Source organism: Benincasa hispida, chromosome 6 (genome assembly GCF_027475165.1).
Source record: "Benincasa hispida cultivar pf3 chromosome 6, pf3_genome.v1.1, whole genome shotgun sequence".
NCBI lineage: Eukaryota > Viridiplantae > Streptophyta > Magnoliopsida > Cucurbitales > Cucurbitaceae > Benincasa > Benincasa hispida.
The window spans coordinates 52,667,414-52,684,411 of record NC_143483.1 but is presented as its reverse complement, the minus strand read 5'-3'; the positions used below and the strand labels follow the sequence as shown (position 1 = coordinate 52,684,411).

At 35.9% G+C, this 16,998-nt stretch overlaps 1 protein-coding gene across 1 annotated transcript; it reads right to left on the bottom strand.

Annotated features, from left to right (window-relative positions):
• Window positions 1–460: 460 nt before the first annotated feature.
• On the bottom strand, window positions 461–3,883 carry ANX1 (Malectin/receptor-like protein kinase family protein). The gene has a single exon (XM_039035140.2). It carries the CDS (start codon window positions 3,310–3,312, stop codon window positions 745–747), a length of 2,568 nt encoding a protein of 855 aa, XP_038891068.1. The 5' UTR covers window positions 3,313–3,883; the 3' UTR covers window positions 461–744.
• Between the last annotated feature and the right edge of the window lie 13,115 nt (window positions 3,884–16,998).

The window sequence follows — 16,998 nt, the reverse complement described above, 5'->3', positions numbered from 1 at the left end:
ATACAACTAATATGTCCAATTTTATACTAAAAAACTAAACCAAACCAGTGGATCGATTTGGATTGGTTTTGTTTTTTTTAGTTTTTTATTGCACTCCTAGTTTACATTTCAATTGAGAGATCAAAAGTTCCCTGAGTTCTATTTGTTACTGTCTTAATACTACTAAATTAGAGTAGAAAACGGAACAATTATTTGACTGAGTAGAAAGCCTTGACAACTTTGAATCTATGTATTTAGAACTTCATTTGGCCATAAGTACTTATTCCTGTAACCTTACAAAATCATATGCAGAAAGAATAGCACTAGAAGACTGATAAGCATCGACTCTGATTCAGAAAGAAAACCCCATTTAAGAGAGACGAAAATTGGAATGGGGAAAAAAAACTAACATGATCATCTGAAGATATTTCCTAAAAGATAGTATATGCATATTAATTGTACTTTGCAAAGAGCTAAAATGTACTATAAATATAACTTTATCATAAGGAATAGGCAGCAGGTTGAACTTGACTCTGATCAAGTTTGTTGTGTGTAAAGTACAAATTGCAATGCATATACTGTCCAATAAAAACAATCAGAAAGACCCAATAACTAATACCAACATAAATACAACAACACTCCCTGAAGTTTGACAAAATAGCAATGGTTCAACATGCTTGGCCAAGGCTTTTTTTTTTTCTTTTGTTCACTGGTTAGGCCCCCTATTCAGGGGAGCAGGAACCATGTCGAAGAGGTTTCCGCGCATTATCGGCCTGTCGGATGGACAAGTTGAGAGAAGACTGCAGTACTGTTTTGTTCGTCAAATTGAAGTAATTCTTGCTCACTTCCAAGGCTGAGGTTGTTGTAATGTGCAGCCATGTCTTGGCTTCTCTGGCTATCTTCCTCATATATCCTCGAGCTATGACTCGAACCACCATCGGCACTTTCCTGAAGTTGGAGAGCAAATTCAAGGTTCCATAACACATCGCCCATAGATGGTCGCTCGGCTCCATGGTCATCTAGGCATTTCTCAGCGGCATCTGCAAACTTCTTCAAGCTTTCAGGGGTGATTTTCCCTTTGAGGTGGGGGTCAATGAGATCCTCGAGAAATCCTTTCCGTTTGCAATGCAACGCCCAATCTGCAAGACTGACCTGTTCCTTTGGCAGGCTTGGATTTAGAGCAGGCCTTGCACACAACACTTCAAATAGAACAACTCCAAATGAGTAGACATCAGATTTTTCAGTCAGTTGTTGTCTTCGGAAGTACTCCGGATCTAAGTAACCAAAGCTGCCCTTAACTACGGTGCTAACATGACCATTAGCCATGTTCGGACCAGTTTTCGAGAGCCCAAAATCAGAAACCTTTGCAACCCAGTTTTCATCCAAGAGAATGTTGGTAGTTTTAACATCTCTATGAATGATGGTGTACTGTGCTCCTGTGTGAAGATAATGAAGTCCCCTAGCTGCTCCAATACAAATCTCCAGCCTTTGCTTCCATGAGAGACGAGTTTTGTTGTTGGTCTTATACAGATGTTCCCTCAGAGTTCCCAAACCCATGTAATCATAAATCAAACACATCTCATTCTCTTCATCACAAAAACCAATCAAGGACACCAAATGTTTGTGCCTCAGCTTCGAAAGCAAATCGATTTCCGTAAGGAACTCGTGAACTCCTTGTTCTGATGATGGGTTCGACCTTTTAATAGCAACTTTCGTCCCTCCATCAATCACTCCCTTGTACACCTTCCCAAATCCTCCAACTCCAATCACGTTAGATTCGCTAAAGTTCTTCGTAGCATGTAAAATCTCAGGAAGCGAGAAATGTCGAGCCAAACCTTGAGCCAAATTACTCGCCGTACTCTTCCCAGACACCGTCAATTTGCTCCCACTCGAATGTGAATTCCCATAGATTGGTAACCAGCTAGTTGTGTGTGAATCAGTCCCTGGCATTCGATTCTTCCTTTGGTACACTGCAAAGCAAAGTGCCACCACAACAAAAGCTGCAGCACCCCCTGCAGCCCCACCAATCACTTCAGCTTTGTTGCCATTTGCTTCAAAACTTCTCTCTGTTTCAGTCTCAACTTTCATCCTAAAGGCCGACGGTTGAGGATTCTTCCCTGCCAAGTTCTTCCCGGATTCAAGCTTGAATATCTCAACCCCATTCAACATAGCATCCGCAAATTCGGGTGCCTCCGACATCTTAGGATGCATTGCCAGCCAAATCTGCTGCATTGTTGGTGCTTCATTCGTAAAGACAACATAATCCCTGAATTTTGGAACCCCTCGAGCGCCTGCCCAAGCTATCACATCAATCCCGTTAGCGTCCGCAGTTTGATTGTTGATGAACACATCAAAAACTACCTGATTTGGCCTACTCAAAGACACATCACAAAAATGCAACCTCACAAGATACATAAAGCCAGGATCAATATTAGGAAACAACCATGTCAAATTGTAATTAGCATTCACATCCTTAGATGACCCCATTGATCTCAATGTCCTGTAAAGTTCCACAGGACCAATATACTTTGGCATATCTTTATAATCAATCATCAACCTCTTAGAAGCTTCAATCACAACACCCTCAGAAGCACCAAAAAGATAAGGATAATCACCATACCAAGCTCTACTCAGCCCCGAATCGTTCGCCGGAGAAATGTAACTCCCGCCGACGTTCAATCTCACCATCGTCTGCATATTAGATGCCGTAACATCCATAGTTTGCTCCCTTGCTCCCACCATTATAGCCTCCCCAAAGATTTCCGGCATTTGAATCAATTCAATCCCATTCACAAAAGCAAATCCAGAAACAGGGGTGAAAGTCAAATTCAAAGATTCCGATTCCGAAGCTGCCAGTGTAAATTCTCGAACAATGTAGGCCTGAGTGAAGGCCTGACAAGTCAAGTAAACACTGAAATTCTTCACAAGGATCAAATCATTTGCCGCGACGGTGAAATAAGAATTTGCAGAATCATGAGGTCCGTAAGTGGAAGGGTAAAAATGGAGTCGTAGCCAGTAACGATTACCGGGTTTGATCGGGAATTTATACGCCGTCACGGCGGTGAAAACTCTAGCTTCCATATACGGAACCTGGGAAGTCATGGATGGATCTTGAAATCCAGCCGGTGCAGCTAAGGTATTTTTGGGGTCGAGGAATTTAGAATCAGAGGTCCATTTTCGGCCATTATCATCAGTAGCTTCATCGTTAGAACCACAACGCAACAACAATGGCGGATCTGGAGGTGGAGCAAGAACAGAGGCAGAATAAACGCCATTGAAAAGTTCTAACAAGACGAAGAAAAGAGATAACATCACATGGGTATTGGCATTCATGTGGGTATTACTCTGTTTGGCGTACAGGAAAAAGAAAAAAGGAGAAAAAACAGAGCAAGGAAAAAAGTGGAAGAAAGAAAAGAAAAGAAGGGGATGAAAAATGGAGGAAAGCCCTGTTTTCCTGCACGCCAGAGGAAAATAATGGCCAATGGGTTGGCTACTTTAGGTTTTGTCTTTAGGAATCATAGCCTAAACCATCTCTAATCAACAATGGAGAAGGTGCTTTAATGGTATAAGAGAGATTCTTGGGTTGAAGGAGGCTTCAAGCTACAAGGTTGTTTTAAGATTGCTTCTTCCACCATTCATTTCTAACAGACAATGAAAACAGAATTTTGCTATTTTTGGATTCTGAAAGAAATTTTCTGTTCGAGATAAAGGGGTTTTTTTCTTTTTTTCTTTTTTTTCTTTTTTTTGATTTGTGTTTTGACATTAAATATGAGAAAGAAAGAAAGAAAGAAAGTAAGGAGAAAGGAAAAGACTTCCCTGGTTCATCTTCTTCCATCGTTGTCTTCTCTGTAATCTTGTTCTGTTTCGAGTTTCTCTCTCTTCCCACCTCTCTCTAAAACACGTGGAGTGTAAACAAAATGCCGGAAATTTGTTGTTTTATTTTATTTTTGAGAAAGTATTGATATAATTTTGGATAAATTCTTATTTGGGTCCTATGTTTGAAAATAGGTCTATTTTCTACTTTCAAAGGTCTAATATTAGTTTCTATATTTTTAATAAATTTCAAATTTAGTTCTTACTCCTAATTTATTAGTGATGTTTTTCAAATTTCTATTATCTATTATCATTTTCACTGTAAATTTTAGAAAGAGTAATATTTAATAGTGCATTGAGTTCCATACTCTCATTTTCTATTCCTACAAAAAAAAAATAATAATAAATAAAAAAAAATAAAAAAATATCACTTTTTTTACAAAATTGATAGATATTAATTTATCAAATGCAGTCCAGATTACACCATGTATTTTCTTTTTAGAAATATATTCACACATGTATGATATCTTCTTGCTTGAAGTTATTACTATTATTTAATAAATCTAGAGAAAAATAACTTTTGGGGAATAAAAGACAGATAGTTGCAAATATAACAATTTAGGTCTAAAGTACCAGCAAATATATCATAATGTTAAAAAAAAATAAAAATATGAAAAAATTTAGATGGTATATCATTCATAAACCATATCTTTGGTAGGAGCCTATCAGTGATGGACTATATCACTGATAGATTTTGCTATATTTGCATCTTTTTTTAAAAAAAAAATGTTGTTATATCGTTGTTATCCCTAAAATGCTACTCATTGCAATTATCCATAAATTTAAGATTTATTGGTAGATTAAAATTAAATATTTGAAATTTCCTATATTAAAGTGGAACACAATCCAAAGTATGGAGACTAGAATGAAATTTTAGCCTCTATGTATAATGGTTTAATTATACAAAAAGAAAATTGAACAAAATACCTCTTTTTAACTTTGGAGTTGATTCACATTGAGTTTAATAAATGCTATCATGCATGCCTGTGTAAATTTCTTGAAATGTCCTATTAACATAGAGGATGGTTAGGTTTAATGTATAATAAATTTTAAATAAAATCTTCATAGAGAGTCCAAATTATAAAAATTTAGAATTTTAATTGATAAAATTATAATTGAAGTAAAAAAAAAAAGCGTGAATTAAGAGATAATCCAGACTAAATTAGGCGTGAATCGAATAATGGTCAGACTACAACCATAGGGGCAATATCAACAAATATTGTAAAATTGCAGGGACAAATTTGGCAAATACAATGTAATTTCAACGTCACACCGATGTTAGTTTAGTTAAAAAACCAAACATTTATATTTTAGGTTATTTTGTAGTTTGGCATCAAGATTTTTGGTTATTCACTCTAACTTCCCTAATAATTTAGTAGTTAAGACGTTAATATTACTTTATATATCGAGCAGTTCGTTTGTAGTATCTTTACAACAACTTGTAACAGCTACAGAGTATGCCGCATCCAATAGTGTTACCAGAATAAAGTACCCAACCTTAATCATGTACTATAGACCGTTTTGGCTATTTACTTGAACTTGATCCATCTTTATGTCTCTACATAAAGTTCAAGTATTCATATAATATCCATGGATATTGGTTTGTTGGATTTAGACTTTATGAATGCAATTAATAGATTCGATACCTTTATTGAAGAAATGTTGAATAACATCTTTTATTGATATAGAATATGCTTAACTTTTATAAACTGCGAGTTTTAGGACATAAAACCCAACATAAACAACGATTTGAATTAACCACTCATCCTCTTATAGTAAAAGCAGACTCAGATGCTACAGTAGATACTGAAATCGCTCAAGTATCTCTACTAATACGACTAAAAAACACAAACCCTCATTTTGCTTCCACCAATGAAGTATGTCAAAAGTACTATCATGTTTACTATTTTCAAGAGAATCCAATAAGTATACATCAATCCCTGACTCCCATGGTCTTAGTGATTTGAAACACATTTGTGTAGCCATAATCTGGATCCACTGCACTTCCATTTCATCTTCCACATCCATATCCATAATTGTTTCCAAAACATTTGGAAAACTATGACCACGAATATGAGGATCATTAGTGGATTCATAATTACTAACACTTACATAAGCACTGGCACCAACACTAGCACTGCCACTATAACATCTACCACTACCAAATCCATTGTTGTACTCATGGAAAATACGTCTCAAAACATTCTCCACATTCCTAGTCTCTGTTTTAGCAATCTCTGGTCCAAAAAGGTCATTCCAACAATATGTTAAGCACTTCATCTTATAACGAGGATCAAGCACCACAACAATACACAAGAGAAATTTGCTTTTCTTCTCACTATTCCCCCAATGCTTGTCAAATTAAGCCTTCATATTATTAGCCATAGTATAAAGCATTTTAATTCCACTATAGCATTCAATTGTATGCAATTCTGAATTCTACATATCCCATGCAAAGCCAAATTTGAAGTTGTAAACAAAGATCCTGAAAGTTCTAATTTGACATTATAAAAAACTTTAAAAAAATCTAAGCAACATCCTAGCATTTGCCTAATAATTTTTAATGGGTGGTGAATCATTTCTATAAGAATCATCATCATGCTCTAACCTATTGCAAACTTTGTAGCTGCCTCAAGCATCAAATACGTGGAGTTCCATCTAGTGGGAACATCAAGACACACAGCTGAAAGATCTCATACCGAAAGTTCCATGAGCGGGTTTAGATCGATCCGATTTCACAGTGACCGAAACATAAACGACGTACATTCAACACATACAGTTATACATATAAAACTCATTATTGGCATGCTCAGAATACAATAATTAGAAAGGAAAGGGTTCATACCAGATGAAGATACTTTTCGAACGTCTGAACCCTAAGCAGCGGAAAAACTCCCACCGATCTACCAGCACCCGACAAGTATGTCGACTGCAACAGCATAATCAGAACATACACGAACAATGCAACAGGGACGACACCACCACAAGAGAAACCTGGGTATCCTCGACGTAAAAAATCCAAAGAGTGGGCTTTGGTGAGTTTGGTAGAGGATGGAGGAGAATGCGTCGTGTAGACGATAAGCAAGTGGGAGATGAAACTCTGCTTTGTATAGCAGAAATGCTTATCGTATAGTAAAGCTACACGATCGTGTAGGAAAGACTGAACGATCATTTAGGAAAAATGTATACGATCGTTTAGAGAACACGTGAGGTAGACGATCATTTAGACGGGCGAGACTCTATCGTATAGGCTCTCGCGATCGCTTTCACGGATTCTTTTGGGCGCGCGATAATACAAATGCACGTATGAGTAAAATGAAAACGATTTTCAATGTTTTAATCTGTCGATTACCATAACCATCGCAACCCCACTTCCCACGTCCGAACGTGGATAAATCCGTTAATTATCAAATAATTAATCAATTAATTTAATTAATAAATATAATCATATTATATTTATATCCTATAGCTTGATATCATATATCTACTATATTATTTTCTCCTCTACTTGATATAAATCATATTTGTATCTAATTTCCTCCAAAATAATGTATCTCATATATTTAGCCAATTATATCATATATAATTACCCAGTCCAATTATATCATATATAATTGAACTTCCTCTTGTCAATTTGAACATTTCAAATTAACCCAAACACTGGTTCTCGACTTTATCCAAGCTACTCAGATGACCTAATGGACCTGTGACTCAAAGCTCTAACGGTACGTGAATAGCTGACTAAACTCTTTAGCCACGAGATCCACCATCCATTAATTATCAGTGATTCCACTAAAGACCAACAGTTGAACTCTTCTTACCACAGATATATTTATGTGTCCATAGAATATAATCAATCATGAGTACGATGACCCTTCACAGATGCTCGTAAGTACACTTGGGCCAATTTACCGTTTTGCTCTTGTAGTTACATCTCACTCCTTAAGTACCATTGATTCCTCTGATGAACAATACAGCATAGTCCAACTATGTGTGAACACCTCTCGGGCCAAGAGAAGGTGTGTGGCGCCACATCATTCAAGCCCCGGAATCAGCCCTTAAGGGAGCCATCTATCTACTTACCCCTGCCTCGGGGAAGGATTGAATTCCATCTTGTGTAGTTGAGTTCCCAACTCTTAAATCAGACGAATCCCCAAAATGGTAGGTTTGAATCGACGACCTGGCCACTTGCACCCATACAATTCAAAGAACCACCCTCAATGGCAGGAATTCCCAACTCACTCAGGATGGAGGTCATGTTACCTATGGTCATCCTAGTGAAGTGAAGTCTCTGCCATGAACGGTGTTATATAACGAGACATTAGCACTTCGTGGTCAAGTCTTATACAAACTCTTTGTATAGGACGCCCCCGCTCACATGTCCCTAACACTAATGATCAGAATCAAACCATCTATGACAAGTCACAACACTTGTGACCATTCCACAAAGCAGGCCGCGTCCGTAGCATTACCAAGATAAGGTTTCCCTCCTTTATCCATTTACTACATACCATTTTGGTTATCACTCAAGACATGATCCACTTGTATGTCACCACATACATGCTTGAGTCGCATACAGATAACCAGAGATTTTATGTTTATTGGTTTGTGGTAAAGCAAATAAAATAAATAACTGAGCAAAATACAAGATGTGAAGTAAATATCATATATTAACATCACAAGTATTCGTATATACTGTTTACAAACTACAGGACACGAGACTTTAGGGCATCAACCCCAACAACAGCACCATTGCAAGACATCCTTTCATTTTCAACACACTTTTTAAACTTCATCATATGTGAAGGAGAAGATCTTACATACCTAACAACATTTCAAATTCTACTAATGCTTTCATTACGTTCCTTCAAAACATCACATACAATAAGATTTATTATGTTTGCAGAAAATCTAACATGCAAATATTCACCATTACATATCAACCCCTTACTGAACATCATAGTCATATAAGCAATAACAATATCATTTGAACTGGCATTATCTACGGTTAAAGTCATGACCTTCTTAATGACCCAATCTTTTAAAACCTTTTCAATATTCCTCCCAATGGTGTCCCTTCCATGGTTTCCAATAATACTAAATCTAATAATTATTTTATGAATTTACAATCACAATCAACAAATTGTGCAATTGTGAGGCAAACTTTATATTTCATTTTAGCAAACATGTTCTTCAATTTTTGTTTTTCATTAACATACATCTTCAAAATATCCTCAGCCATGGTAAATCGTGATGGAACAACAAACTTAGAATCTTGGGAACATGTTAATGTACTAACAAAATTCTTAAAACCCTTACTTTCGACAAACTTGAAAGGTAATTCCTCTAGAATTAACATTTTAGCCAAAGCTTCACGACAACTTTGTAAATTAAATTCCTCGTATGCAAGTTGTGAATGACCATCCTCAACCCTTTCTTCTTTTGGTTTGAAAGCTAAAGTCTTTTGAGTTGGATCTCTCTTTCTTTAGTAAGGGTATTTTTTACAATTATCCAATTGATTTTTCATCGTCCCGGTACCATTACACTTATGACATGCATAAGTAGCTCCACAATATTTACAACTAGTATAAGGGTCATTAGGATCACCTTTCAATCGCTCAAAATATTCCCAAACTATGGATTTTTTTCACAATCTTGTGCCTTTTTGTTGGTTTCTAAATGACTTCTTCTTCATGTTCATCAACTTTAACGGTAGCCTCATCTATCTTTTCCATTGTATTCATAGCTTTTTCTTTTTCCACTTCCATATTTATCACATAAATATATAATAATATAAACTTTCACTTCAAAGCAAACCAAAATTGAAAAATAATGAAGCTTCAAGTTTGAAAGATGAAAAAAACTAATGGGTAGTTTGAAAGATGAAAAAGCTTCAAGCTTCAAGTGCGAAGATGAAAAAAGGTTCATGTTTGGTCATTAGTTGTAAACTTGTAATATGGCCATTCGTCTGTTTTCTCTACCGAGTGTCGCGTGCCTATGCCATGAGTTTAAAGAATGAAGAATCTTGTTGTTTCGTTTTCCTTTTTCTTGTTCATGAGATGTGAATTGTGAAATGTGTGACGTGAGGCAAGGTTGTGAGGCAGGCTGAGAGGTGAGAGCTAGACTAGGAGATTAGTGGATTGTGGCCTATAGGCTCATGGGTAGTGGGTTGGGCTGAGGGGTAAGGGCTATATTTAAGTAAACTACATTTAAAAAATCGGACGACAGCGATCGTGTTCGGAGCCATCTTTGATCAGTGTTGGTCAATTTTCTTCAATGTTTTGAAAAAATCGACCCTGACTGGTCTAACAAAAAAAATCGACTTCTGACGTTTGGTTCAACCGATTTTGATCATTCTGATCGATTTTTCAGGTGTTCGTGCTCACCTCTACCTATAGTTTATTATTCTCTACATAACTTATAATATTAATATGGATTACATTCATATTAATTTTAACCTATAGTTTTTATGTGAATCACATTCATAAAATTAATAGTTGAATCATATTCAAATATTTATTTATCTCAAATAAAACTTTATATTATAATATATCATATATAATGTATTAATTATATCATATATAATTAATTATCTTTAATTAATTCGAATCATTCAAATTAATCCAAAATTAATTTGATTCTCATGAACCCCTATGGAGCTAACAAGGAGACTTTATGAACCTATAGATTGAAACTCCAATGATATATGATTAACTAATTAAACTTTTTAATTAAATTAATCAATTTTCATTAATTGCCCGTCACTCCACTAAAGACCGACAACTGCACTCTTCACACTATAGATATATTTTTGTGTCCATTGGATGTAACTAATCAACAATGCATTGACCCTTCACAAGTTGTTCGTAAGTACAGTTGGGTTAAAATTACCATTTTGTCCCCATAGTTATATCTAACTCCTTAAGCACCATCGATCCCTCTAATGAACAATTAATTATAGTCCAACTATAACCAAACCCCTCCCGGGCCAGGAAAGGGTGTGTCGCCATATTTTTCAAGCCTTGGAGTCAATCATTAAGGGAACAATTTCTTTACTTACCCTAACAGAAGGGAATAAGTGAATTTCTTCTCGTGTAGCTGCGTTCCCAATTCCCCAATTAGATGAATCCTCAAAATGGCTGGCTTATTAAGTCGGCGAATCTAGCCACTCTCACCCGTACAAATAAAAAGATCACCATCATAGGCAAGAGTTCACAATTCACTCAGGATTCAAGTCAAGTCACCTATGGTCATCCTGGTAAAATGTAAGTCCTTTCTAGCAGCGGTGTATAAAGAGAGACTGTTCAGTTTGTAGTCCGGTCTTATACAAACTCTTTGTATAGGATTCCCGACTCACGTGTTTCCACATGAGTGATCAATATCTAATCATTTGTAGCACTTTACAAAAATTGTAACAACTACAAAGCAGACCGTATTCGTAATGTCACCAAGATAAGGTACCCAACCTTATCCATTTATTACTGACCGTTTTGATTATCACTTAGACATGATCCACCTGTATGTCTCAACATACATGTTTAAGTTACAGCAGGTAACCTTGGATCTTAGTTTATTGGTTTTTGGGTTAATACAATTAAATGTCAAATAAAATACCTCTTATTTTATTAGATAAATAAAAGTTTGTTCAAATACAATTACAAACTACAAGACCACGAGATTTAGGCCATCAACCCCAACACATACTATGTTCTCTAACCTCTCATCCTTTCATTCTTCTCTCTCAAGTTTCCGTCCCTTTCTGACTAATGTTTCTATCGATCTTTTTCCTTCATCTGAGTCCGTTCATGATACTGAGCTTGAGCAATCTGGACCAGTCTCTGCCAATCCCGATCAACTTATGTCTCAACTGTTGAACCTGAACCTGTTTGCTTCTCTTATTCGGTCATCCACTCAGGTAAGGGCACCTCTCATTCATCTTCAAGATTTTCATTGTTTTTCCTTTATCGTTTCCTTGATTGAACCTGCCTTTTATAAGGCAAGTACTAACCCTTTGTGGCAGCAAACAATGAATGAAGAACTCCAAGCTTTAGAAAAGATGCACACATAAAACTATGTTGATATGCCCCATGGTAAAAGACCCATTGGTTGCAAGTGGGTCTACAAGATCAAGACTCACTCTGATGGTTCTATCAAACAATATAAGACTCGACTTGTGGTGAAAGGATATTCTCAAGAGTATGGCATCGACTATGAAGAGACGGTTTCTCCTATGGCAGAGATGACATCTGTTCGGAGTCTCTTAGCAGTTGTTGCTGTCAAGCAGTGGCCTCTCCTTCAAATAGATATCAAGTAGGGTTGGCAAAATTTTTCGTGGGGCTCCACCTCGATCGGGGTGAGGAATCCTCAACATGACCGCGGATAGGGTCAAATCGGGGATAAGGCGTAAATTGGGGTTGATGCTCTAAATCTCGTAGAGTCTTATAGTTTGTAAACTCTGTATGAACAAACTCTTATGTGATTAATGATATATGATATTTATTCACCTTGTCTATAAAATATGTGATATTTTAGTTGCATTAACCACAAACCAATAAGCTAACATCCAAGGTTATCATTGTAACTTAAACATGTATATGAAGACATACAGGTGCATGTTTAAATGATAACCTAAATGGTCTGTAGTATATGGATAAGGTGAGTACCTTATCCTGGTGACACTACGAGTATGGCCCGCTTTGTAGGTGTTACAATTGTTGTAAAGTGCTACAAATGATCTGATCCTAATCATTCATGTATTAGACATGCAAGCGGGGATATTCTATACAAAGGAGTTTGTATAAGACCGAACCACAAAATATTTAGTCTCATTATATAACACCGTTCATAACAGACACTTTCATTTCACAAGATGGCCATAGGCAACATGACCTTAATCTTGAGTGAGTTGTGAACTCCTGCCTATGAAGACGGTCCTTTGATTTGTATAGGTGAGAGTGGCCAGATCGCCGACTCAACAAGCCTACCATTTTGGGGATTCATCTGATTAAGGAACTAGGAACTCATCTACACAAGATGAAATTCACTCCTTCCCTGAAGCAAGGGTAAGTAGATAAATTGCTCCCTTAAGGGCTGATTCCGAGTCTTGAACAATGTGGCACCACACCATCTCCTGGCCCGATAGGGGTTTAATCATAGTGGGACTATGATCTATTGTTCATTAGAGGGATCAGTGGTACTTAAGAAGTTAAATGTAACTACAAGGGCAAAACGGTAATTTGGCCCAAATGTACTTACGAGCAATTAGTGAAGGGTCATCATACTGTTGATTGGTTATATCTAATGGACAAAGAAATATATATATGGTGCGAAGAGTGCAGCTGTCGATTTTTAGTGGAGTGTCCGATAGTTAACAGATGGTGGATAATGTAATTAAAGAGTTTAATTAATTATTCACGTACCGTTGGAGCTTCAAGGTATAGGTCCATAAGGTCCCCGTGGTAGCTCAAAGGGATTTAGTTGAGAATAAGTTTTTGGGTTAATTTGAATTGCTCAAATTAATAAGAGGGAATTTAATTATATATTGATTCAATTATATATGATATAATTGTTATAATGTATTTGATACATTATAGTTTATTTGGAGGAAATAAATATTTGAATGAGATTCAAATATATTTTCTATGAATGAGATTCATAATTGTTAAATTTAATATAAATATGATTTATATTAAATGTCATGAAATAGAGAAAATAAACTATAGTTTATATTGTATGTGATACAATATTAAAACTATAGGTTATGTGTTATATCTGATATAACATATAGTTTAATATAAATATAATATGATATTTTTCTCTCCAACCACCTTAGTTGGTGGTTATATAATATAATATAATATCATAGTTGTTAGTTATCATATTTATTTATATTATTTTATTATTTTGAATAATAAATTCATTTTTTTCTCTCCAACCACCTTAGTTGGTGGTTATTTGGTTTTGTGGCAAGAATGAATAAAAGAAATTAGTTTCTTTTCTTCCTTCTAAGACACACGACAAAACTACTACACAATTGGAGATTGTCTATATGATAGAGTTTTTCACAAAAACATTTTGTCTTCTTCAATCTTCTTCCTCCTCCAAACTCAAACAAATCCTCCAAACCAAAATAGTCAGAGTCCACCACTCTTGGGTTTTAACCCTGAGAATACCAAAGGCTCACTGTGGTTGTGTCTAATTTATTTGGTTCGTGAAGTTCTTGAAGAAGGTCATCATGAAGTTGCTGAGTTCGAGGTTCATGACCGTTCAAGGGATATACATGAAGAAAGGTTCTTTTAAGGTGATATCTTTTGAATCCTTTTTTCCTTGTAAAAAGCATGTTGTAATTTGTTTATGAATGCATATCTTGTATGTTTATTGTAAATTCAGTTTTCAATAAAAAAAAAAAAAATTGGACGTTCCGCTTCCGCTCAAAGATCTCTGTAAAACGAGTTCCTTCAATTAGGTATTTAACTTTTTACATTTAGCCTAGTTTTTAATTTAACCCAATCTAAGCCCAATTAAAGTGTCCAAGCTCAATCCAAATAGGATTTTTTTTGGGGGGGAAGGGAGGGGGGAGTTCTCATGGGAAAACAAAAGGGAAAATGGGGAATGGGTCCCTGCGGGGACCCATTTTCCCGACAGGGAATCTCCGCCCTGTCCCGCCTTCAAATGGCGGGGACAGGGATGGGGAACTCTCTCCCGCCCCGCCTCGGTCCCATTACCAACCCTAATGTCAAGAATGCCTTACTTAATAGGGTCTTATATGAGGAAGTATACATGCAACCACCGCCAGGTATTTCTCTTCCACCCCAAAAAGTGTGTTTACTTCGTCGTGCATTGTATGGTTTAAACTAGGCTCTACAAGCTTAGTTTGCGACTTTCAATTCTACCATCATTCAACTGAATACTTTGAGATGAAAGATTTGGGTTTACTTAGTTACTTTCTTGGTCTTGAAATGTCAATAAGCTTTGTTGGTTATTTGTTGTCTCAAGCAAAATATGTCTCTGATCTATTGGCTGACTCAGGCATCACTAACTTTGCCATAACACCAGCATTACTTGATTTCAGTGTTCGCTTGACTCCGTCTGATGGGATTCCACTAAGATGTCAATCTTTATCATTGACTTGTTAGTAGCCTTATTTATCTGACAGTAACTAATCTAGACATTGCATATGTCGTTCATATTGTTAGTCAGTTCATGGTTGACCATTCATTTTACTATTGTCCTCTGTATTCTTTGCTATGTCAAGGGTACCATAGGGCACAACCTTTAGTTTTCTTTGCAATCGGCCTTGGTATTATCTGGCTACTTTGATGCTGATTGAGCTGGTGATCCTACTGATAGGTGCTCTACCTCGAATGAATGTTTCTACCTAGGGGACTCTCTCATTTCTTGGCAGAGTAAGAGACAGCGTATTATCTCTTGTTCTAGTACTGAATATGAGTACCACGCTCTGGATGATGCTACATCAGATTTATTATGGCTTCGTTGGCTTCTTGTTTATATGAGAGTTCCTCAGCAATATGCAACTATACTTCACTATGACAATTGTAGTGCCATCCAAATTGCTCACAATGATGTATTTCATGAATGTACCAAACATATTGAGGATGACTGCCACTTTGTTCATCATCATCTCCTAAGTAAAATTCTTCTTTTATGGTATATTACCACTATTGAGCAACCAACTGATATTTTCACCAAAGCGTTGTCATTTGGATGCTTCCATCGGTTGCTTAACAAACTCAAGTTGGTTTCTACCTTGCCACCTTGAGTTTGAGGGAGGATGTGGACGTTTACTGTGTAAATTAGGTTGTTAAAAAGAGATTTTAGGTCATATTTTTGGTCTGGTCTATATTCTTTGTATTTAAACCCCTATACTCTTTTGTACAATATAGATTACTGATTAATACATCATAACATACATAATTTGCCTATTTGCTATATACGGAAACAACCATTTAATCAAAAGTGTATTTTTAAAAGGCTAGATTGTATAAAACGCCCTTGAACTTTGTAATTTGTGTCAAACAACCCAAACTTTAAAAAGTTTAAAAAATACACTTAAACTTGCAAAAAAAAAAAAAAAAGGTTAAAAAATACCCTTACCGTTAAAAGAAAGATTGTTAGTGTTTTTTTATTGACCAAATGTGTATGTGTGATAAAAATATAAACAAGAATGTTCTAGTGTAGGTATACATTATTAATGAGTAATAAAACTTGGGAGCATTTCAGGTATTGTATCCCATGAGACTTGATATGTTTAGTTTGTTGTTAAGCAATGTAAACAACGAAACCGATGGTAACCAAGTAAAATAAGTGATGGTTGAAATGAATGCTGAATAAAAACAGTAAACAAGTCTAGCTTCAACCAAAAGGGCATTATGCCTTGAGCTATGTGACCGCGTTAGATCGACAATGACTTAACATAGACAGAAAACATTTCCTATTCAATCTTGTATCAAGCTCCTTTAGGAGCCTAAGTCGTTAGACCTATATCTCTATAACTAACTGAATCTTATCATTTTCATGCAATTCTCTATCCTATGATGTACCTTATCTATAAGCATACATCGCAGTCTTATCTTTAGGCTCATAGTCTAGTACTTCTTTATGAAATCAATTTATATCCCAACCTTCTCAGCATTAAGACTTCAATAGTATGTTAAGTAGTTAATTCTACTTAACACATTGTTATTAAAATTAACAACGTAAATGTATAAATCAAAGTAGAAAAAGATGCATTAACATCAGCCATAATATTTTAAGATATCCACATGACTAAATCCCTTTGAAATTTAACTCATAACTAATAAAGAATGAATGGATTTCATTTATTCAAAAGTCATGGTTACAATATCAATGTTTCAAAGGAAAAACAAAGGAAATGACAAAGTGCGAAAATATAACTAAAGTCATGTTGGATAATGTACATAACAAGACTCCACTGAATCAACCTCACACTCATAGCACTCTCTAGGTCGGATTCACCTCTCTCAAGGTCGAATCCTTTCTCTACACTCATTCTCATAAGGTAGAGATGATCTAAACCTAGGGTTCTCAAGTGGAACTCTCGTTCTTGAAGAACTTCTGGGTGGAGCGATGAGGTCTATCCTTTGAACTGATGGATTTTGAAAATGG

Coding starts and splice junctions, on each gene's coding strand:
- ANX1 (XM_039035140.2), bottom strand. CDS start 3,312: ATGAATGCCAATACCCATGTGATGTTATCTCTTTTCTTCGTCTTGTTA.